The sequence below is a fragment of the Anolis sagrei genome, chromosome 5, assembly GCF_037176765.1.
Source record: "Anolis sagrei isolate rAnoSag1 chromosome 5, rAnoSag1.mat, whole genome shotgun sequence".
Taxonomy (NCBI): Eukaryota; Metazoa; Chordata; class Lepidosauria; order Squamata; family Dactyloidae; genus Anolis; species Anolis sagrei.
Genome location: NC_090025.1, coordinates 19646447 through 19670966, shown reverse-complemented (window position 1 = coordinate 19670966; position 24520 = coordinate 19646447). Strand labels below are relative to the sequence as shown.

The window sequence follows — 24520 nt, the reverse complement described above, 5'->3', positions numbered from 1 at the left end:
TCACTAATAATTTTTACTAAGAAGACTGTAAGGTGGCCATTCTTTTCTTGCCAAGACTTGTGGCTTAGAGAAACAGGAAAGGAACAAATTCAACTGCAGAGGTTTTCAAGACAAACTGGGCCAATGACAGAGAAAGGTTAGTGTGGTTGTTTTCCATCGTAATAAGTCCAAAGATCTTGAGACTCTTGCCATAAAGTAGATGACAACCTTAGAAGTTAAAGGGCAAAGCCAACTTCCTGTATGCCAGTGTTTCTCAACCTGGGGGTCGGGACCCCTGGAGGTGTCGCCAGAGGGTGTCAGAGGATCCCCAAAGACCATCAGAAAACACAGTATTTTCTGTTGGTCATGGGGGTTCTGTGTGGGGAGTTTGGCCCATTGGTGGGGTTCAGAATGCTCTTTGATTGTAGGTGAACTATAAATCCCAGGAATTATAACTCCCAAATGTCAAGATCTATTTTCCCCGAACTCCACCATTCATATTTGGGTATATTGAGTATTAGTGCCAAGTTTAGTCCAGATTCACCATTGTTCGAGTCCACAGTGCTCTCTGGATGTAGATAAACTACAACTCCAGAACTCAAGGTCAATGCCTGCCAAATCCTTCCAGTATTTTCTGCTGGTCATGGGAGTTCTGTGTGCCAAGTTTGGTTCAATTCCATCATTGGTGGATTTCAGACTGCTCTTTGATTGTAAGTAAACTATTAATCCCAGCAACTACATACAGTATTCAAATTTAGGGCTATTTGTGCCAAATTTGGTCCAGTGAATGAAAATGCATCCTGCATATCAGATATATGCATTACGATTCATAAAAGTGGCAAAATTTCATTTATGAAGTAACAACAAAAGTAATTTTATGTTGGGAGTCACCACAACATGAAGACCTGTATTAAGGGGTTGTGGCATTAGGAAGGTTGAGAAGCACTGCTGTACACTATGGTTTGTATGTTGAGAATTAGGCTCCCTGTTGTCCTTCTTCAGCTTAACTCAGAATTTCAACTCAGTCTGACACAGCATCTAACAACATTTGTGCATGCTTCTGAATATAAATTATTGGTGGGACACATACAATGGTAGCCTGTTACTTTCAGAGAAGCCACGCTGAAGGAAACCAATCATTCTTGGTCAATATTTTCTCTTCTTAGTCTTTTTATTAACATATGAAGGTCAAGCAGTGCAATGAAACATAATCCCATGTTTGTCAATCTATGCCAACAGGAAACCAACCGGCCCATCTAATCTGTAAAATGCTTAGCTAGTCTGACCCTCTTGCCATTCAACTACCCAGACTGAGCTCCTTCCAAAAGTGTGGTTCAAAATTGCATACAGCAACAAAGTTATCGCCTCCATGACATTTTAGGCTCCCTGAATCCCAGTTTTGATTGAAAATGGGTCAATTACACTCCTCATAAGTCTCCAGCAGGTATAATTGCCCATTTGTAGCCATTTATGGGTTGTTGTAGGTTTTTCCGGGCTATATGGCCATGTTCTGGAGGCAATTTTTCTCCTGACGTTTCGCCTGCATCTATGGCAAGCATCCTCAGAGGTAATGAGGTAATGTAGCCATTTAGTTTCTCCACTGTGTTTCAAAATCACAACTGATTTTGGAGGGGAAAGACCTCCCAGAGATGGCCCATTATCTCTCCTGGAGGTGCAGTCATCCAACTGCTGGAAGTTTCCCCAGTCATAAAAACATCAATATCAACCTGCCACACTGGTTACTACTGGCATCTCTTGCCAAAGAAACTGTACCTTGGAGGGGTTGATGAGGAAGATGGCTTATCGGAAACCTAATATTTAAGAAAAAAGAAAATGGAAGAAGTTAGTTGACTTAGTTTAGAAAATAATACAGACCAGAGAGAGATTAAAATGAGTATTTTGCGCATTTTATATGACTGGAAGTTTTGTATACACACACTGACTTGGTCATCATCACCATCTTCACTGTCACTGATCTCAAGATCCTCACGCAATGTTCTGAAAGAAAAAGAGGTGATCAATGCAGTTTCAAGCTTGAAACTGGAATATCATAAGCTCTATTTCAAAATTCCAGGATCATCATTCATTTCTGATCTGGTACTCAATTGGCATAGTGGGTTAAACCTCTGAGCTGCTGAACTTGCTGACTGAAAGGTTGGTGGTTCAAATCCAGGAACTGGGGTGAACTCCCACTGTTAGGCCCAGTTTCTGCCAACTTAGCAGTTTGAAAACATGCAAATGTGAGTACACTAATAGGTACCGCTTCAGCAGGAAGGTAATGGCACTCCATGCAGTCATGCTGGCCACATGACCTTGAGGTGTCTACGGACAACACCAGCTCTTCAGCTTAGAAATGGAGATCAACACCCCCCCCCCCCCCAGAGTCGGACACAACTAGACTTAATATCAAGGGGAAACCTTTACCTTTTACTCAATTTCACCTCCAAAGATTAAGTACATATGCCCTCCAAATACACTCTGCTTGGAAACCATTCACTAGTCGGGTGAACACCTTCTTTATGCTTAGCGTGGTCTGTACACAGTACTTTTTGCTGGAAAAAGTTGTGTACTAAATATTGGTTGCACTTTTGCATAGCAAAAAGGCCAGGCTGAACCAGCTTGACTCTTTAAAAAGTGAGTCTCCAACTTACAGAAGCAAATATAGATTATCTGGGATGGTGCTGAGGATATAAGGGTTGGAGGGAAGTTTGGAATGTGCAGTAAGAAGAAAAGAGAAAGATTAGAAAGGAAAGTAAAAAGGGAAAGGTAGGAAGCATTGGTTGTGAGGAGTAAGAAAAGGATGGGACAAGGAACAAGAATAGACAGAGGATGCCTAGAAAAAAGAAAATTAAGCAGAAGCAAGGGAGCCTTCCTGGAAGGGTCTTTCTCTCTATCTACTCAGCAACTTCTGCAGTTGTTGCTCCAGGACTTTCCCCCAGACCTCAAAACACACACACACACACACACACTGTAATCATACTAGGAAAGCCAACGCCAATTGCTCTCTCTCAAGTCAGGACAAGCTCCCCTTTCTCATGCACTCACACAAACTCTTATTACAAACCTCAGTACCTAAAGATTACAAGGGTTCATATAACATGGATGAAAACAGAAAAAAACAAGTTCTAAAAACAAACTTGGGCTAAGTGGAAAAGGATGTAAAGACAATTGAAAATGTTGCCATACAAGAATAAAATTGAGGCTGGTTTTGTTCTTGTTCTGATAACAGTAAAACAAGAGGGTTTTTTTAAAAAATCCTAAATGTTATCCTTCTTAGACTCAAATGAATTTGCAATGGCAAATATTTATTTTTCCAGTTACACACCACAAATTTTGTTCAGAAAGTACATCCAGCCACTTCTGAAGGCACTGATGTATGACTGCTTTGGGGAGGGAATCTGGCAGCTGTTTGATGCCAAACAAATAGTTCTTTCGAGAGCCAAATGGAGTAAGTGATGGATAACCAAGTCCATGTGAAGCCTCTAGAAGAACTGGCTTCTAAGCCAGTTAAGAACTTTTCTAACTTTTCTTCCTTCCTTTCTGTTCCTTGCACTCCAATTTGCACTCCACTATTAATCTGTGTGCAGGTTTACAATTTCTAGGCCCCATCTTCCAGTCAAAACATACCATACACTCAATCTAGAGGACCCAGAAAATGGTAGATGACATCTCTCTAGCATATCTAAGTCCTCCAGCACAACTCCATAGTCAATATCTAAGTATGCATACCACAGAATTGTGCTGGAGGGCCTAGAAATGGTAGAGGTAATCTAAAAAATTCATGAAGAGAACACATTTTCTCAGGACATGGGTAAGTGTAACTGCATTTATCAGTCCTGCAGATATGGGGGGTTGTACTTTACTTTTCACCACAATGTGCCAGGAACTGGCATTGTATTTGAGCCTATTTGCTACACTTGTTTACATCTTTCCTGGAAATTCATCAGTGACTGGCAATCAAGAGCTCGGGAACAGCATTGGCCCACTATCTAGCAGCATGTACTCTTTTCCTGCCCTGCCTGGAAATACAACAGAACTAACCAGCAACCTTTTGCATGCAATGTCTGAGTTATGGTCTCCTCCTATTATAAGCCACCCAACTGGAATTCATGGCTGAAGCTAGGATCTAAATTGGGGACTTTGGTCTCACAGCTTTGTCTCTTAGCCATGGAGCTACCTTTGGATGCTCTCCAATTGTTACACCTACCATCCTAGGAAAACAGTTTCCCTCAAACCATATGAGCCGGCACAGTTCTGTGGGATAGGCAGGGTGCCTGGCACAGTTGCTGGCAATGCAATCAGCCCCTTGTTAAGCCCCAGTTAATGTAAACAAAAGCTAATGAATTCTGGACCTTCGGCATTTGTGGTGTACAATGGATTCCCTTATGTTGAAAGGAGGAGCTCTATCAAGGGATTATTATCAGCATAACCACAAACCCCAGAGGGCAATCCTACATATATTTACAGAAGGCTAATAATAAGGTTCTCAAAATGAATGTCTCCTTTCGCCCTCTATCTACAATGTTGGTTCATACAGTATTATGCAACAGCAAGCACACAGTTGCCAAAAAAACCCCAAAAAACTAATGATGATCAAGCAGAAGCACACAGGACAAATTTGGAAAGCTACAAAGAGAGACCAAAAGCAAACTATGATTGTTTGGTTTCAGAACCAACATGGATAGCAAAAATGTGGATGCTGGAGTCCCAATTAATAAAATGGTGGAAACAAGTCTCAGTTGCCAGACGCTCATTCTTTAAATACCCAGAGACGTGTTCTCTTTAAGCAATTGTACATCCTCCAGAGCAACTCTATGGTATGCTTCAGCAGGAAGCTCAAGACACCGTTTCAGGCAAGGAAAACAGGGTTCAAGATTACACAAAAGTAATATTACATGAAAGGACCAACGGCATTATGAAACATGCAACCAATTTATTACTAAAAAGAAATTGAAGTGCACTATTACGTTCCAGGATGAAGACGTCTGAGCCCAAAATAAACTCCCATTCAAAAGAAAATGACATTATGTGGGAAGACTACATCTATTATCCAAAGATGAGACCATTTATTTTTCCATTATTTTATGAAGAGTTTCTCCCAGAATAATAGACAGATACACAATGCCTCTATTGACATATTATTAATAGCTTCCGGATAGACTATTAATAATACAGCACAAAAGTGATGTTTTCAAGTAGGGAGGAAAGATACAGTTAAAACTTTACAGACAAGTCGCAGCTTTTCCTGTATACACAAGAAGAACACTTGCTGAGCAAAAGGTTTTAATGAACTCTAAGGCATTGGTTCTCAACCTGTTGGTTTTGGCCTACAACTCCCAGCAATCCCAGCCAGTTTACCAGCTGTTAGGATTTCTGGGAGTTGAAGGCCAAAACATCTGTGGACCCACAGGTTGAGAACCACTGCTCTAAGGTGTCATCCAGTATTCTTTATCAGCTACTTAGCTAACTATACAGTAGCCATTGCTAGGATATCTGCTGAGGTTTGGTTCCAGGATTGCCAGTGCATACCAAAATACATTGATGCTCAAGTACCATTATATATAATGGTGCAGTAAAATGGTTTAACTTGCTGGTGGTTCAGAGGTTAAACTGCTGAGCTGCTGAACTTGTTGACTGAAAGGCTGGTGGTTCGAACCTGGGGAGCGAGGTGAGCTCCTGTTGTTAGACCCAGCTTCTGCCAACCTAGCAGTTCAAAAACAGACAAATGTGAGTAGATCAATAGGTACTGCTCCAACTGGAAGGTAACAGTGCTCCATGCAGTCATGTTGGCCACATGACCTTGGAGATGTCTACAGACAAACGCTGGCTCTTTGGCTTAGAAATGGAGATGAGCATCACTCCCCAGAGTTGGACACGACTAGACTTAATGTCAAGGGAAACCTTTACCTTTACTAAGTAATAATAATAAACTTTATTTGTACCCCACTACTATCTCCCCAAGGGACTCGGTGTGGCTTACATGAGGCCAAGCCCAAAGTACATCAAACAAAACATCAATAAGCACAACATCAATAAACAATCAATAAAAAACAAATCCTATAAATCACATAAACAAAAAAAAACAATCAATAGTGACATAAACAATTTTAAAAATGGCCGGGCCAAATGTAATAGATTAAACTTGAAAATGCTGACGTGAACAAGGTAAAATATAACTAGGATAGGATTTTTCGGAGAGAAATGAGGGAGCACAGTCCATCCTAAGTCAGTATTAAAGTGCATTATGAGGACCTTATATAAAATGGCAAAATCAAGGTTTGCTTTTTGAAAATTTGTAAAAACGTTTTTCATGTTATGGATGGTCAAATCCATGGAAACAGAATATGTGGATATGGAGGGACAGCTATACTTAACTAACCAATCTCTCTTGTTCCAATTTGCTGCAACACCCCAAGCTTGATATTCACACATGCTTCGGTCAGCAGTGGAATGGATGGACTTTCTCCATCCATCCAATAAAGTAGGTTGGGAGGAAGTTACGATTGTGGCAATAATGGCACAATTGTTCCTGAGTAGCAATCATGAATATCAAACAATAACTGCATACTTAACTAAGCATCTGATGTGCGATCATTCATTTATGGGAAAAGAATAGATTTAATTTTAAAACCCATATTGCCACTTCCATCTTTTTTATTTATTTAAGCATACTGTTCAATAAATGCCCCAATTCACATTTCATATTCAGCTCTATCAACAAATTCAGCTGAGATGACAAATTCTGGGCACTGGTGGCTGTTCGCATTTTAGATGTTTGGATTCTGGACTATTTTGGAAGTGACTTTTTAAAAAAGTGCAGGAGGGAAAGCATGCAATAATCTTTGGAAATAAAGCTGTTTAAAGGGGGAAAAAAACATTTATTTACAGAATAGCCCCTAAAATATTAAAGATTAGGAGCACCCTAACTGAATGAAGAAGTGTGTTTTCCAAGCAGGCCTAGCCAAAGAGAATGAACTCACCACCTGCCCTTTTCAACAACAAGACGCACTTCCATGCCAGCAAAGCCAGGCGCTAAACTGAAGGGCTGAACTCCAGAATGAAAAACCCTCTGGGAACCCCCCCATTTGCTCTGCGAAGCTTCCTGCTTAATTTGCGCACACAGATGCAGAGGGATTTCAGCTTCTAATTAAGCCACACAAGTGCTGCTTGTTTTCAGTCTGCTACGCTTTGTGACATGAACAACTCAAGGTGGCTGGGCTTTGAGACGGTCACGTGCGTGTGAAAAGAAAGAGGCGCAGCTAAAGAAAGAGCACCATTGTAAGGAACAACAAACACACACACACCCATTACAGCTGAATTCTCATTAATTAAAAACAAACAAACAAACAAACACGAGACCCAGACATAACTGAGTTTGTAGTCCAAAAGAGATTTATATTCTTTATGCACAAGTCTTTGGGAAACGGTAACTTCTTCAATTTTTTGCAGCCTGATAGGACATTTTTATTAATTGCTGATGAAAATATATTCTTTAGTACTAATTGCAAAAAGACTTCTAAAAAACTGGATCTATAATATATACTAGGGAAGAACCCACCTGCCAGATTGACCCCCCCCCCCCAGCCTAATTTTGGCAGCTAACAAAGGCTAATGATTCAAAGAAAAATGCAAGCAATTTGGGCTCCAGAACCATGGGATTTGGATCCACAATTTACACTGACTACTGCAAAGATAACCACCTGAAGCCTAACCCTGCCAAGACACAAGTGTGTGCTTTCCACCTAAGCAATGGTGAAGCCAACAGGAAACTGAAAGTCACCTCGGAGGATAAAGAGCTTGAACATTGTTTCCATCCTAAATATCTCAGTGTCACTTTAGATTGAACACTAGCATATAAGAAACACTGCTTGAACACCAAGCACAAAGTAGCTGCACACAATAACATCCTGCGGAAACTTACTGGCAGCACATGGGGTACAGACCCAAAATTAATAAGAACATCAGCCCTAGCCTTGTCTTACTCAACTGCCAAGTATGCCTACCCTGTTTGGCATAAGTCTGCCCATGCAAAGCAAGTGAACATAGCATTGAATGAATCATGCAGAATAATCACAGGATGTCTTAAACCTACTCTTGTTGATAAACTCTACAAGCTAGCTGGCATTGCTCCCCCCCCCCCCCCCGATGTGCAAAGGGAAGTTGCTGCTAAATGTGAGAGAAATAAAATTGAATACTGTGAAAGCCATCCACTACATGGCTACCAGCCTCCTTCCAGTAGAGTCAAATCAAGGAAAAGATCCATGAGAACTACCACTCCTCTTGGCATCCCCCCAGCAACAGCAAGGGTATCCCTTTGGGCAGTTAAACCAGGAAACCCCAACTGCATGGCCCCCATGAGTGTCTTCCTCCAGGGCCAAACCAAGAATGGGCAACTTGGAAGTCCCTGAACAGACTCAGAAGTGGAGTTGGGAGATCAAAAGACAACCTGGCAAAATGGCACTACCTAGAAAAATCCCACACCTTGTGTCACTGCGGCGCAGAACAAACTCCGCATCTGTATGCTTGTCCACTATGCCCAGCCTCATGTACAGAGGAAGAATTGTTGGAGGCTACAGACAATGCCATTGCTGTCACCCATTTTTGGTCAAAAATATTTAGCTGCCTGTGCTCTTCTATTTTTATCAGTTTTATACTAATGTATGCAATGCTTTTGATACGAAATAAATAAATGTGAACACAGACACTCTGAAACATCCAAGCGCACATCATCACCACTTAATATTATGGGATGCAATCACTCTCCCTTTTTTGGCATCCGCACACTGTTGGAAATAGCAACCTTCTACCTCCTGTACTAATGATTTGTTATGTATATAATTCAGATTGTTTACTGTATTGTATATGTTTGTGTTGGTATGCAATCTTCCTTTACTCTGCGTTTCTTGAGGTTATGGGAGGGGCAGCAGACTACATGATCAGATCTGAGACTGCTCAGACCTGAGACTTCATTTCAAAAGACAGACTCCATTCAATTCTCAGAATGTAAAGATGTTGCTGTTTGATTATAAGAAAGATGCCCTGTGTTATCTGCACAGAGAAACTACTTAAAACCTATCTGTAACTGGATTGACAACTTATGTAACTACATGCTGAATACATGAAGGTTGTGAGTAAACCAACTATATTACTTTTTAACAAAAACTACTTATTTTTGTCTTTTCAGAGCATGATTTCAAACCAAATATATTTTATGGAATAATAGATATTTTTGGGCAACTGAAATAACACTTCTAAAGATCTGCTATATATTTTGTGCAATGGCATAATCTTTGTGCCTAAGAGATAACCAGGTATATCAGTCTAATAACTGAGAAACCTAATTTGTCCTGCATAAATACAAGTGGATATTTTTACTACTAAAGAGGTGATTCACTCAAACAAGTTTGTAGCTCTTCTCAGGAAGATCATACTTTACAAAAAGTTTATGATTTTCCAAATGGTGTGAATGTTAATTAATCTCCAAAAGGTCACGCTTCCAAAAGCCTTTGAAGATACTGGTTTTCCAAAAGGTTATGATCTCAGAGGTCATCCTTTTCCCAAAACATAGGGTCCTGGAACTGAACCCCCTTGGATCCAGAGGGTCCATTGTAATTAAATTAACATTTTGAGTAAAAGAAAGGCATAGGGGACAAAATCAAGTTCACAAATTGCCACAATTCCACATTGCCTTGAAATATGTTTTTACAGCTGTGTTTTTATGCTGCCATCACCAATTTCGACAGTGATCTACAGAGCAGCAAGTGAAGGTTGCAAAACTGGCCACTGGGGTCCATGGGATAGCCACCCATTTTATCCACTTTATGTTTTTTTTCTACAAGAGTGCAAACAATGGAGCTCATTCACACTACACAATTTGGCACTATGATTCCACTGTACCTGGCATGGCTGTATTCTATGGAATACTGGGGATTGTTGCTTGCTTGAAAATTCCAAGTGCCCTTCCTTAAACTACAAATCCCTGGATTCCATAGGATGGAGCCATGGTAGTTAAAGTGGAATAATAATACTATAATTCTCTAATGTGAATGGGCCCTTGGTATAGTAAAGGGAGGAGGGAGCAAGCTTGTTTTCTGCTTCCTTGGAGACTAGGACGCGGAACAATGGCTTCAAACTACAAGAGAGGAGATTCCATCTGAACATGAGGAAGAACTTCCTGACTGTGAGAGCCGTTCAGCAGTGGAACTCTCTGCTCCGGAGTGTGGTGGAGGCTCCTTCTTTGGTGGCTTTTAAACAAAGGCTGGATGGCCACCTGCCAGGGGTGATTTGAATGCAATATTCCTGCTTCTTGGCAGGGGGTTGGACTGGATGGCCCATGAGGTCTCTTCCAACTCTATGATTCTATGAACTGGGAACACCTAATTTCAGCCATAAGTGACAATTTACAGCTTCATTACTTTAGCTCATCTGCAACCAGCTTACCCATCTACCAAGAATGTTAGCTGCTAGCATGCAAAAATACTCCATAAAATTCTGTGGCCAAGATACAAACACAGTTGATGAGATGGATGCAAAAAGACCCACAATATATGGTTGTGCCTTTTTCTTATTTACCACATGAGGATGCATTTAAAAAAATTATTAGTTACCTGGAAAAAAATGTTAACATTTCAGGTTGCCTCCTACCTGTACACACGCACACACTACAAATGCCCAATCATATTGCACAAGCTAAATTTCAGAATCCTAAGCACAGACCCTGAAAACTATTGCAAGTCAAAAACCCACAAGTATTGAATTCTATGCTAAGAGAATTCTGAAGGAATAGAGAAGACCTGGAAGGGTTCAGGATTCAATGACTCATAAAATAAATACTGTCCTAAATGTCTCGCTCCAGCTTCCAATGTAGCTTCAGTCTTTACTTTATCTTCCAACAACCTGCTTCCAAGCTTTTATGGCAGAATAAACTATTTGGTAGCTTTTCAAATACTCTGGACAATAAATTTCACAATCCATGACTACTTGCTATTTTGGCTGGGAGTTATAGCAGTTGCAATCCAAGTTTACTGTCAAAAATGTACTTTCCTGTAACTGAAAGCTATTAGGCCTGGTCCTACCCTTTGGGGCAGCAGGAAACAGATCTGGGGAGGGTGTTCTATCTGAGATGCTCTGAATGCCATTTTCCTGCTTTTTGGCAGGAAGTTGGACTGGATGATTCATCAAACTGTATGATTCTATAATTCTATTGATCCACCACCATCACAGATGCAACTGAGAAGGATATGGGAGAGTGTCCCTCAGTAGCTTGAGTTTTAACAGCTCCTATTTTTTGTCTAACCTAGATGATTTATCATATTATATGTATGTATTCAATCAATCCATAATCATGGAACTCTTGTATATTACTGGAGAGTTGCACTGGAAGACCTAGCAAGTTCCTAAAAAGGATTCCTTTCCAGAAATCTCTTAGTGCTCTAATGCATTCCTATGATATGCTGAGACCAGAAGTGAAAATATTCAATGGCATTCTGTCATATCCCCAGTTTCATGGAAATGTGGTTGAAGCTGGGCATCTTACTGTATAGCTTGCCTTTCTCATTATGTAGGACCCCATGTGTCCTACAATGTTTTGAAAACATGATATAGTATTTATTTGTTTGTTTGTTTGTTTGTTTGTTTATTTATTTATTTATTTATTTATTTATGGCATTTTTATCCTGCCTTTCTCAGCTCAAAGGCAGCTCATGGCAGCTTACAAATTGGCAGTAATTCGATGCCACAACATACAAGCAGTTCCTAAGATATGGACAAGATAGGTTTTGTAGGCTTGTTCTTAAGCTGAATGTGAATGTAAATCAGAACAGGTACATTTTTAAGCATAACTCCAGCCAAACAAATATATGCTTTAGTTTTGGATAGCATAGGGAAGGGTTAACACCCTGTAATTTTTTTTCTGAACCTGTGCCCCTGTTCAGAAGATTTCACCTCACTTTCTGTCCCTGTGATAATTGGATTTTGGAAAATTTGGCTTGTTGTGGAAACAAGGATTGCTTGTCAGCTTTTCCCCATGATAATAACGCTTCCAGGAATGGGGTTTCCTTCAATCCAAGGAAGAAATTTCTCTCACTTTCTGCTGTCTTACCCCCTTTCTTAATTATGTAAAGTGGATGTTTGTAACTCGGGGACTGCTTGTAATTAAAACACTACATTCACCGCACAATAACAAAAAAACTTGGTGTCTTGGTTTTTAGGCCTGTTCCTGGAGTTATTTGGGGTGCTGATTCATAAAATTGTATTGGACAGACCGCATCTGCTCTAGTTTCTTACATGTGGTTATGATGTTCTAAGGGCAAGCAGATGGTGACTGGTAGATGGCATATGTTCTGTATCTCAAAAACTGTATCTCAAAAAAAGACTATAAATGTTTCAGATAGGGGGAAAAAACTATGTCATTCTTGGAATCAGCTGGTCAAACAAACCCAGAAACAGATCTGAGGCACCAAAATGTGTGTTGGGGAAGGGAATTCTATAATCTGTGATGTTGGTGGGACCAAGAGAAAGCCTAAAGATCTTAAAATTGGGCACGCTCATACAGGATGATACAATCTTCCACACATTTGTAAGCATCAGTCACACACATTCTCAAAACCAATTTATGAATAGCGCTTGTTTACACAGAATCAAGATTATTGCTTTCAAAGACCAATTCAGCTCAAAAAATAAATAAGTGAAAGTGTACTGAAAGTAGCAGAAAATATTTACAACAGAAGCATAGCAAAAGACAGCATGTTATGCATTAAGAATGAGTAAGCTTGTGATATGAATGGAAAGGTTATAAATGTTTCAGATGAGGGAAAGGAATGGATTCAAAAAACATCAGTGGCATGTGTCACTATAAATCAACAAGCAACATGAAGGGACGACAAAATATGTAAGAATCAGATAATACATATGGTTTGTAAATATAATAACTCTTTTCCTCCTGGTTAAAGATTTAGTTGATCAGGTCTATTGTTAAAAAAATATAAAGAGGATAGCCTGGATTAATACAGAGGTACAGTATGAATTTATAATAGATGTGATAGGTAAACAGAGCATCTGTATTCATATGCACTGTACCACTAAAAAGCTAGTATTTTTTTAAAAATAGGAATGCTTGGTTTTATGTCTATGCATAGTCTGAACAACCCTAGAAACATAAACAATGTTAGTCATGAAAGTACAGTTGGCCCTCCACATTTACAGGTTTGAAGTTTGCTGATAGTTATTGCTTACACGGCCAAAATATCTAGACATCCTATCCCATCTCTTTTCTCAGTGCATCACAATGAAACTTGGAGCTTTCTATCAATTCTTTGGTGTTATATAGCTATCCTTTCTTGGCAGCCAGAAAGATTTCTACAAAAAACACTAGTTCAGGATTGGAGCATTTCAGAGACTTAAAAGAAGAATTAACAATTTCTGGTTTTGTTGGCAACCCATCAGATGTGCCTTAATCTATTCTCACTAGTTTTGAGCATCACAATCTCTAGCATAATGAAGATACCTAGAAAGAGTGTAGCAACTCATACAAAACACTTAACCACAGAGATAAATTATAAGGATTTCCTGCATGCACCTCTTACAGCAATCAGGCAAGACAAACCCTGCATCTTTGCTGAACACAAAACCCAAAGCTTTGCCAAAGATTTTAATCTTTAAGAAGATAGTGTGTTACTAACCTTTTTCACTACAAAACGAAACAGAAAATATCACACTGAACTCTAAGGAAAAGGAGCAATTTGGCAGAGTTTGGTAAAAAGAATAGCAAGCTGAGCCTTTGTGTCAGTCCAATTTTCAGACACTGCTGTGAGATTTGTGGGATGTCTGTGAATTGTAAGTTAGCACATGGATCCAACTTTGCCAGGCAGGATTCTCATTTCTTTAGCTGTTGTTTTTTTTCAGTTTAAGAAGCACGTGTACATTCTCATGAGAAAGGGTGACACCATCTGGGGAAAAGCCTTAGGCCCCACTGGCCATGTGCAGCTGGATGCATATTTCTTGAATTGTGGCCAAGTTCAGTATGGAGACCAGCTAGCAAAGCAGCTAGATCTCAAAAACATCTGTGTAATTATCTCAGTAGGAACCCTTCATATAGAAAAAAACATGATGGTGTCTCAGAAACTTAGGAACAACTCTGATAAAGCAGAGCTTAAGTCCTATTTAAATCCTAGCCCTTGACTTGCCAGTCAAAATCATAATCTCAAATCCTGCAATTCCAAGGCCCTCAGGAACTGATGCCAACCACTGGCTTCTCTCTTTTTGCTTTCAGATGAAGACAAACAAACATACTTAAGTTCTTTTGGTGTCAGTCTAAGCAAACATTAGGGAAGACCTATCTAATCCAGTGGTTCCTGACCAGTGGGCCACGAGACCTAAAATAAGGTCCGTGGCCAAGGGTGCGTGCCATCGTTGGAGGAGCGCGAGAGAGAAGAGGAAGAGAAGGAAGGAAGCCCTCTCGCAGCTTCAATGGTGCCGTTGGAGAAGAGCGAAGGAGAGGAGAATCCCCCAAAGCTGCTGCTGTTGCTATTGTTGTTGTTAGCTTTCATTGCCAAGCACAAGGGTTGTAATGGGAAAGCAGCCCTTTGTAAAACCCTATTTAGTCCCCTGTTGTTGTTGTTGTTGTTGAAGCCATTAGGAACAGTTTATTGGGTCTCGAGCTCTGCTTTTTGTATTTTTTTAACCTCTTCTTTTTTTTAACATGAGCATTAACAAAATCCACAGATAATAACACCGCCCAACCAAAAAAAATTTTTTTCTTGGTATCTTTGTGTTTAGGTCTATTCCTGGGGTTATTTGGGATGCTGATTCAGGAAACTGCATTGGATAGACCACATCGCCTCTAGATTTTATTAAATATGGGTTTCTGTGGGCAAGCAGATGGCAACTACTGGATGGCATATGCTCTGTATCAGAAACTAAAGATGACATGGTCTATCCAATGCAATTTTCTGAATCAGCACCCCAAATAACCAAACCAAATCTAAAGTTGACCAAAAACTGATTTGATAATAATGTTGGAGTGTGATCCCTGGTCAAAATGGTTTCTGTTCAAGTGGTCCCTGATAAAAAAAAATATTCTAATCCAACACTCTAATCCCATATCAGATATTTCTAACCCAATATTATAATTCAATCTAATTTATACCAGATTTATCTAATCCAAAGTAATCCACAACAGATCTCTTTAATTCAACATTCTACCATGATTTAACCCAGTGTTTCTCAAGCTCTGCTCCTCCAGGTGTTTTTGACCTCAGCTCCCACAATTCCTAACAGCTGGTAAACTGGCTGGGATTTCTGGGAGCAAAAGTCCAAAACACATGGTGGAGCAGAGTTTGAGAAACACCAATCTAACCAATACCAGATCTATCTAACACAACAGTCTATCCTCTGACCCTAGCTCTTGAAAGCCTTATGCCAGATGTCTTTACCTGTTAATTGGATCTATTTATAGCACAAAGAAAGTTGTAACCATGACAGGCCTTCAAACACTCAGAAAAAATAGTGTATTGACTTACGATGGTGTTTGCTGAGAAGTAGAAACACTCTTAGAAGGTGCATCATATTGCTCTGTTAAAAAAAGAGAAACATTTTTAGGCACCATGAACAGTGAGAGATTACGCTTGTACCATAATCAACTGCATAATATTAGATATCAACAATATTTAGAAGGCCACAGGTTGAATAAACATGCCATGAAGCAAGATTAGGATGCAGATGAACTGCCTGAACCTACACTCATACAAGACCTGAGATGTTTTACTAATTCTATTGGTTAGTTCCAAATATAGTAGAGCTATTGAATTAACTGTTGAATGCTGAATCAACATATGATTAAATCTCATTGATTTAATAGCTTTAGTCTAGTTGGGATTAACAGAAGAATCCATATACTTTGAGTGTGTTCCTCTCAAATTGAAAGGGGTATTTACTATCTCATAAGATTGATGGATAGTGTAGTGTAATGGTAAGAGTGTTAGATTTAGGAGATCGGGATTCTCCATTTACCAAACTGCCCAAATCTGGACCAATATTTTTTTCTCTCCATCTGATTTATTCTCAAAGTTGCTGTGAGAATAAATGAAGTTGAGAAGAATCATGTATGCTACTGGGAGAAAGGTGAGGATATAAAAGTCACTAAATAAACAAGAAGGGGATAAAATGCAAAATGACCTTGACAGAATGGAGAACTGGGCCAAAACTAACAAGATGTAAAGCTACAAAGAAAGAGAGCTACACTTCAGCCAGAAGATATCCAGTTTTCTTCTGTCTTGTTTTTATGGATGAATTTACTCACAAATAGGGGCTCAAGGATATCGATTAATAGTGTGATACAGTTGGGGAGCAGGGAGATTAACGTGATTTCAGGCTTTGCTGAATGAACCACAGTGATTCTCCACAGGAAGCAATAGCTCCACATTATTCTACACCAGCCAGCTCTCATCTGGAGTTCTTTGCACTGCACTTCAAGAAGAATGTGGACAAACAGGAATGGAATATACATTCTGTGAGGAGAGTTTGAAGGAACTGGTTATTTTTAGTTTGGAGAAGGGAAAACTCAAGAAGGAAACGAAAACAAATCCTTCAAGAGCCATCACAGAAAAGAGGGCAAAGACATGTCCTAAATCTTGAGGAGATAATATATTTAATGGGTTTGAGATGTAGGAGGACAGATATCTTACGACAGTTAGGAGCAACCTCTACCAAATAAGGATAGTTCAGTGATGGAAATCATAGGGTGCATCTACATTAAAAATGTAATGAGGTTGACACCACTTTAACGGCCATGGCTCAATGCTTTGGAATCTTGTGATCTGTAGTTTGTTGAGGCACCAGCACTCTTTGGCAGAGAAGCCTAAAGACTCCAAGGAGGGGGTGGAGAGACGTCAATTGCTGAATTGGAGGAGAAGGGGGAGGATAAGGAGCTCAGATTGGGGGTGGGGGGCGGCAACGCCCTCATTGGCCAAGGCCTTGGCATGTCCCAGTTATGACCCCTTTCCACCTTTTCTCTTTTAGATAAGTTTAGAAAGAATCAGATTATTGGTATGGAATAGCAATAGCATCCTTAAATCAATGATCTTCCTGTTGAGGATTGTCAACTTATTTTTCTACCCACAGTTTGGTTCTTCCAAAAGTCGCCATTCTAAGATTGTACCAAAACATTTGGAAAACATGTCCTAACAGCGGAAAATGCTGCTCTGGATTGTGGTAGAGTCTCCATCTCTGGAGGTTTTTAAGCAGAGGTTGGGTGGCCATTGGTCTGGAGAGCTTTGATTGTATTTTCCTGCATGGCAGGAGATTGGACTGGATGGTCCTTAGGGTCTCTTCCAACTTTGATTCTAAGATTCTTGCTTAAAATGGGCTGTCATGAGCCTTCCCGAGAAAAACAAGCTCATTCCATCTTCTATATGGCATCCCTTCAGATAGTTAAAGACAGCTACCATGTCACCTCTCAGTTATGGAGATACCATATAGCAGCAGAAGGAGAACTACATAATTCCCATCTCTATTCCAGAGAGGTGGGTAGCTTTGCCCCACTGGATGGTGGCTGTCTGCGGGGAAAATTCTAGTTTGGGATTTCCTGCATTGACCTGGAATTGGACTAGACAGTCTGCAAGGCCCCTTTTTCAATGCCACAAATAATCTCATTTGGTGTATTTGCAAATTTCCAACCTGTAAATTCATAAATAAATAATTTCAGAAAAGGCTACAGCATCTCTTTCACACATGCTGAACTGGAACCACTAGGTACTGCTACTACATTGCCAGCTTTCATTTGAGTGTAACTTGAATGGGAATTTATGTGTAGTCTCTGCTTAAATGAATGCACAATGTGAAGACGCATAAAACAACATTTGAGGAGTTAGGCATCTTTCTTCTTACTTACTCTGGCTCTGTATTACTGATCCACCATGCTGGGTTTCCTAGAAATAAGGAAACAAATGAAGATTTATGTGTTTTGTATTAGCAGGCTGAAACTTCACCAAGAATTCACCAGATGCACTTTATTAGCCCAGTACTTTTCAGTTTCAGGATTCCCATCTCCAGTACATGTTTACTAATGCCGGCTTGCCTTAAGAAGGTTATTGCAAGCATTTTTCCATTATTTATACAGATTGAGCACCCCATGCTCAGAATGCTAAAATTTGAAATTGTTTGTGTAGTTGGCTGAGACAGTGGCTTCTTGGTTTTCTAATGGTTAGTGTAAACAAACTTCATTTCATGCACCTATTATTAAAAATGTATAAGTCTCGGTCTCAGTGTATAGAGTAGATATTAAACATAAATGGATTTTGTGTTTAGACTCGGGTCCCATCTCTAAGATATCTCATTATGTACATGTATACAAATATTGATATATCAAAATCCAAAATCCTAAAACCGTCTGGTTCCAAGCATTTTGGAAAAGGGATGCTTAACTTGTACTAGATTGTCACATTTTAAAGACAAAATACAAAGGTCCCTGCTCCAAGGAGCTTGAAATCTAAAATCCCATACAGAAGAAACACTAGAAGAAGGCAAAGGAGATGGAAACATGAGTGAACAGACATTATTTTGGCCACACACAGTTCTTCTTATTTATTTTATTTTTAAGATTAATAACACTCACCCTTAAGTTGAGCTTCTATGAAAATAGTAGTTAATACAAAACATTGCATAAATAAGTATAAAACTGATAAAAATAGAAGGAGCACAAGTGGCAAAATATTTTTTGACCAAAAGCAGGCAACAGCAACTGCATTGTCTGTAGCTTTAAACAATTCTTCCTCTGTACAAGAGGCAGGGCATTGTGGACAAGCATACAGATGCAGAGTTGTTTGTTTTGCTCCACAGTCACACAAGGTGGATGATTCTTCTAGGTAGTGCCATTTTGCCAGGTCTATTTTGATCTGCCCACTCCATTTCTGAGTCTGTTTGAGGACTTCCAAGCTGCCTATTCTTGATTTGCCCCTGGAGGCAGAACCTTGTGGGAGACCATCCAACTGGGATTTCCTGGTTTAGCTGCCCAGAGGGATACTCTTGCTGTTTCTGGGGAATGGACTAACAGGCTTTGTTAAAGGCTCTAATATAGAGATGGGCAAAGTGAAGCCTGTGAAGCTCCAAAGATATCTAAAGCCCTTGTACAACTCCCCAAGACCCCAGATTACCTTTCAAAAGTTTGAGAAATATTTTTCTTGCTAATATTACATCTCAATACTTCATTGACTTTTTGCTTCCATTTTAGCCAATAAAATAGCTAGACTGGGTGGTCCTGGGTTGGATTGGATGTACTTGTGGTCTAGTCAAACTTTATACTGTCGTACTATGATTCCATATTCAGTCAATTTTGGACACATGGCTGAAAATTGACGCTACACTCCCTCTTGGCATGCCCATTGCAGCTGTAATAAAAATGAATCTTGAAAAGGAATTTTAAGGGTGCTTTAGCTATATTTCAGAGGACAGAACTAGCAAACCCACTTCTGGGGGTATTGCTTGCTTTTAAAAAGCCTCTCAAATGTATGGGGTCACCATAAGTTGACTGCACATACACATAGGGAAAAAGAGATCAAGCAATATTCTGGCAAGCAATTCTAGGCATAGGAGCTAGCAAAGTGGGATGGACAGAATGATTCTGGGTGGTAATAGAGTTGAGATAATGAAATAAAGTGATGTAATGAGTTATTGTGGAAGATCTCTAAACATTATACAGAAATGTAGGTTGGTTTCCTGCTAAGTTATTATTATATTCATCTACCTCACGACAGTATAAAATCTACTTTCATGGTGTAAAGGAAAAACCTTTCTGTCCTGAGGAAATTCTCTTTCCACACCTTCTAACCTCCTTTGAAATAAACCACATGCTTTTTAAATGTAACCTAAGTTGTATGCAAATTGTACAGAAACATGAAGAGTAGAATATGAGAGACACACACATCTAGAGACCCAAACATATCAAGTCAGAATTAAAAGGCACTCTCAATTCACATGGAAACAATACTCTTCATCGTCATAATGGTATGGATTTTTAAAAACTTTTTTCCATTCCGAAAATGGAAATATCAGAAAGGCATATATCTCAATTAATTGGTTCTAAGCAAAGAAGGAGCAATTAAAACAAAAATACCTTTGCAGGAAAGGGAAACTTTGATGGCTCAGCTGTGCTAGGTGTATGGATGGCTGTCAACAGAGGTGGCCATGAATGGGTCATTTCCTAGGGAAGGAAAATAGAAGGTCAGGTTCTGGTCTTCGCTTCCTGTCGGACTTACCACAGAGGCTCCAAAGGATATTTCACATCGTGGGAAAACTGTGACCTAGTTTTGCTCCCCAATGCCTGATTATTCTTGCAACTATCACTGGAATACAGTAAGATCCCTACAGCTGACTGGAATATGTTCCTAACCAGACCATGGTTGTCTACATCAGAGGATACAACCTCATTAAACTTCTGGTCCCAGCATATCTTCAAGTTGCCTTGCAGGACTTCGAAATTCTTGGAAAGGTATGACATGCCCAAGGTCACCCATTAGGTTTCCATGGCTTAGTGGGGATTCAAACTTTGGTCTCCAGAATCCAAGTCCAGCACTCAAAACACTATACCATTCTGCCTTCTAACACCAAAATATTCCTTGGGTAGTAGTGGCATGGTTTCTATATTGCATAGAACAACATACCAGAATTGCTGAGAATTCTGGTTAATTAATAATGAACAGGCGTGCTGCTGTTCACTTCCTAGTTACTCTTTCTTAACAGCTTCTGAAAGAAAGCAGCTATAATAAGCAGGAATATAGTAGCAACAGAAATTCACTGTTATATTGAGACCTGGGTTCCTGGCTTGTGTCATCTTCAATAAACTAGGTTTGGTAATCATCAAAAGCTTGACAAGACAAGCCAACACTAAGTTGTCTACTGCCAGTATACTTCTGGATATATTTGTACCTCTGAATCCCTTAGGGGCTGAATACTTTCTTCTGCCATAAATTTTGCTAATGTTTTGCTTCCATTTGTAACATGCATGCTTGTAACTGATAGGCCAGTATTTTTCGTACGGATGGCTAGCTAGCCTTCTAAAAACAACAATATAGTAATCTTGTGGAATATGTTCATGGTGAGACCATGGCTGTCTGAAACCAAGTATATAACCGAATGCCCACTAAATTACCTGATTTCTGTACCCAGCATACTTTAGCATTGTGTTGGAGGACCTACAGATTTGCTAGGTCTTCTAACTCAACTCTTTAGTAACTTCTTGGGAAAGCATACCATAGAAACCATTGAAGACCTAGAAAAGTCTTAGAGAAGCTATTTTCCTCCAAATGTGGATATGTAAAATCACAATCATGCATTTCACAGTTACAGGGATCTTACTATATCCAGTATGATTAGCACATACTTTTAAAATTCTTCTTACTGATGGGCCAGAAATACAGCTTATTTTTCCTATGGATAGCTAGCAAACCTTCCAAAAACAACAATATAGTAATCTTGTGGAATATGCTCCTGGTCAGACTATGGCTACTTGAAACCAAAAATAAAACTGAATGTCCACTAAATTACCTGATTTCTGTACCCAGAATATTTTGGAGTTGTGGTGGAGGACCTACAGATTTGCTAGGTATTCTAATACAACTTTTTAGTACTTCTTGGGAAAGAATACTATAGAACCATGGAGGACCTAGAAATGCCATTTTCCTCCAAATGTGGGTATGAAAAATCACGATTATGTGTTTCACAGTTACCGGGATCTTACTGTATCCAGTATGATTAGCACACACTTTAAAATTTGGGGGAATAGTAAAAGAACTTCTGCATTCCCGCTTAGTAGACCACAGTAGAACTTGGAAAAAGTAATTCTTCCATGTTTAGCATGCTCAAATCTCTTGCTTAAAACATGCCCTCACCAGTGGTATACTCACCTTTAAAATTTCTTCAACACAATGGACTTCATTGGAGAAAGATTGCTGAAAAACACCAGGAAATAAGTAATTATTTCATGTGATCTGGAGAAACTTCATGAGAAGAAATCGACACTTCAATTCAAATACTGGCTTTATTTAAATCATGTAGAATAGAAAATACATAATACAATAGAAAATGTGGGCTTTGTGAATACCGATACAACCAGCTCCATTGAGGGACTGGATTGTCTTGTGTTCTCAAGAGAGAGAGAATCGAAGCACACACCCAAAGCATGGAAGACGATCAATTTCCCAAAAACTGGTGGTGCTGTTTGGCCAGATGGACTTGTTGAAACTAACTTGTATTAATGGGAATTCCCAACCATCAGGGAGACAAAAAGCACCACCAGGCCTCTTAAGATAGTAGCTCCGTAACTACCTTTCTCCTCTAGTTGGGAAGTACAAAAAAAAAATCATCCCAAGAGACTTCTCCTCTAAGGAATAAGACCAATGTGAACACATTCTCTCTTTTCTCTTCTCTGTCAAGACTTTATGCCACACCCATTGCTTTGTTAGAGAAGCACTTAGAAATTCAACCTTTGTCCAACACACCCACTCAAAGCTTAAATGCTGTGGTTTTCTGCAGAGTAATTTTCGCTCACAGTAGAGAAGAAGGCAAGCCTCGGCTAGACTTGAGCATTTCAATCCAACATTTAGCTAGCAGTTTCAACACTAAGATGTAAGCTACAGTGAGACAGATCCACAACAGGGAAAGAACTAATAAATGGCTTCTTTGTAAAAACAAAATACTGGTGGTAGTCTCCAATGGGCTCCTGGTAGGGCAGCTGAACTAGCTGATCAAATGTCAGTGGTTCGAATCTGGGGAGCAAGGTGAGCTCCTGTTGTTAGCCCCGGCTTCTGCCAACCTAGCAGTTTGAAAACATGCAAATGTGAGTAGATCAATAGGTACCACTTCTGTGGGAAGGTAATGACACTCCATGCAGTCATGCTGGCCACATGAACTTGGAAGCATCTACGGACAACACTGCCTCTTTGTCTTAGAAATGGAAATGAGCACCACCTCCCAGAATCAGACATGAGTAGACTTAATGTCAGGGAAACAGTCACATTTACCTTTTAGTCTCCAATGTGAAAGTAGAGATCTTAAATTAAAATATGTTGGGCCATCTTTCCATCAGTGTGCAAACAGATGAATGAACCGACTGTCAGTAGGAGCGATAATTAGCTTCTTATATCTCTCTTCCCTTGGAAACACCATAGAGACCCGAATTTCATGAGATTTTACACAGTCTGTCTCCCTTTACATATCTGACTCTTTCTCTCAATTCCCACCATTCCCTGCTGACACTTTTCTTCAACTTCAACTGACCTTTACAAAACAGCTAATGGGGGAAATCCTTGCAAAACCAGTGCTGCTACATCAGAGTAGCTTCTGAACTTTACTTGTGTTTGCAACTTATTTTGTTCTAACCTATGTCATATAGAAGCTCAAAACAAGTGTTTCCTAAACATACTTTATCTATTAACTAAACTGGAGATAACAGAAAATACTTCAATATACTGTTCTGTCTACAAAATAAACAACAGCAAGCATGAACTTTTTTAAAAAAAATTGCAAAAGCAAGTTTGAATGAATGAAAAAATAGAAATATGCATGTTAGCAATTTGCACAAAATAGTACAGAGGGTGGTGCAGCGGGTTAAACCGCTGAGCTGCTGAACTTGCTGACTGAAAGGTTGGTGGTTCGAATCTTGGGTGCAGGGTGAGCTCCCACTGTTACCCCAGCTTCCACCAACTTAGCAGTTCAAAAACACACAAATGTAAATAGATCAATAGTTACTGCTTCTGTGGGAAGGTAACGGCACTCCATGCAGTCATGCTGGCCACATGAGCTTGGAGGTGTCTATGGACAATGCCGGCTTTTCAGCTTAGAAATTGAGATGATCACCATCCCCCAGAGTCAGACATGACTAGACTTAATGTCAGGGGAAACCTTTACCTTTCGTACAGTGGTTCTAAACCTTGGGTCCCCAAGTGTTTTCGCCTACGACAGAAATCCCAGCCAGTTTACCAGTTGTTTCTGGGAGTTGAAGGCCAAAACATCTGGGGACCCACAGGGTTGGGAACCATTGAAATAGTACCTTGAGGTGCCTTCTAATGTTGACAGCTTCATGATCTCTTCCGCTCAACTAAGTTAACTCAACAACTGTTCATTTAAAACAAAAACAAGGCAAAGATTCAAAATATGCTACCAGATGAAAGTGCTTTTATTAAAAACAGCCACTAAGATGAGTACAACTGAATGCATCAATCCTCTTCTAGAATTCATGATCTTAAATGGTTAAAGAAAACTTTAAAAGAGGAAGAATATACCTGGCCAGAAGAGGAAATGTCAGAAGCAGCTGTCTGATAATATCAGATCGGCAAAAGAACTTGTTTTCCCCTCCTTCACCTTCTTTCTCAAGAGAAAAATAATTTATCTCGGACAGGTAATATTTTTTCTTTTTATAATCAAAACTCTTACTTTGTTTCAGTGACCGTCTGCTTTTAAAAAATGGAAGACAAAGATTGGCCTGCAGCACTTCAATAGTACGAGGGGTCTCTGGACTTTTGCTAAAGACCCCCATCTACTGCTTTCATAA

At 39.7% G+C, this 24520-nt stretch overlaps 1 protein-coding gene across 5 annotated transcripts in view; it reads right to left on the bottom strand.

Moving 5' to 3' along the window:
- Nucleotides 1–24520, bottom strand: part of AFF1 (ALF transcription elongation factor 1) — a 182109-nt gene that overhangs the window by 32423 nt on the left and 125166 nt on the right. For 4 of the 5 annotated variants that reach the window (XM_060779266.2, XM_060779267.2, XM_060779271.2 and 1 more), the window contains 6 exons: nucleotides 21876–21920; nucleotides 20087–20173; nucleotides 17867–17903; nucleotides 15498–15549; nucleotides 1917–1977; nucleotides 1753–1790 (listed from right to left, as the gene is read on the bottom strand). In XM_060779266.2, the coding sequence (XP_060635249.2) occupies nucleotides 1753–1790; nucleotides 1917–1977; nucleotides 15498–15549; nucleotides 17867–17903; nucleotides 20087–20173; nucleotides 21876–21920 (320 nt within the window). The remainder of the gene's footprint in view (nucleotides 1–1752; nucleotides 1791–1916; nucleotides 1978–15497; nucleotides 15550–17866; nucleotides 17904–20086; nucleotides 20174–21875; nucleotides 21921–24520) is intronic. The other variant, XM_060779268.2, reaches the window with a different exon arrangement.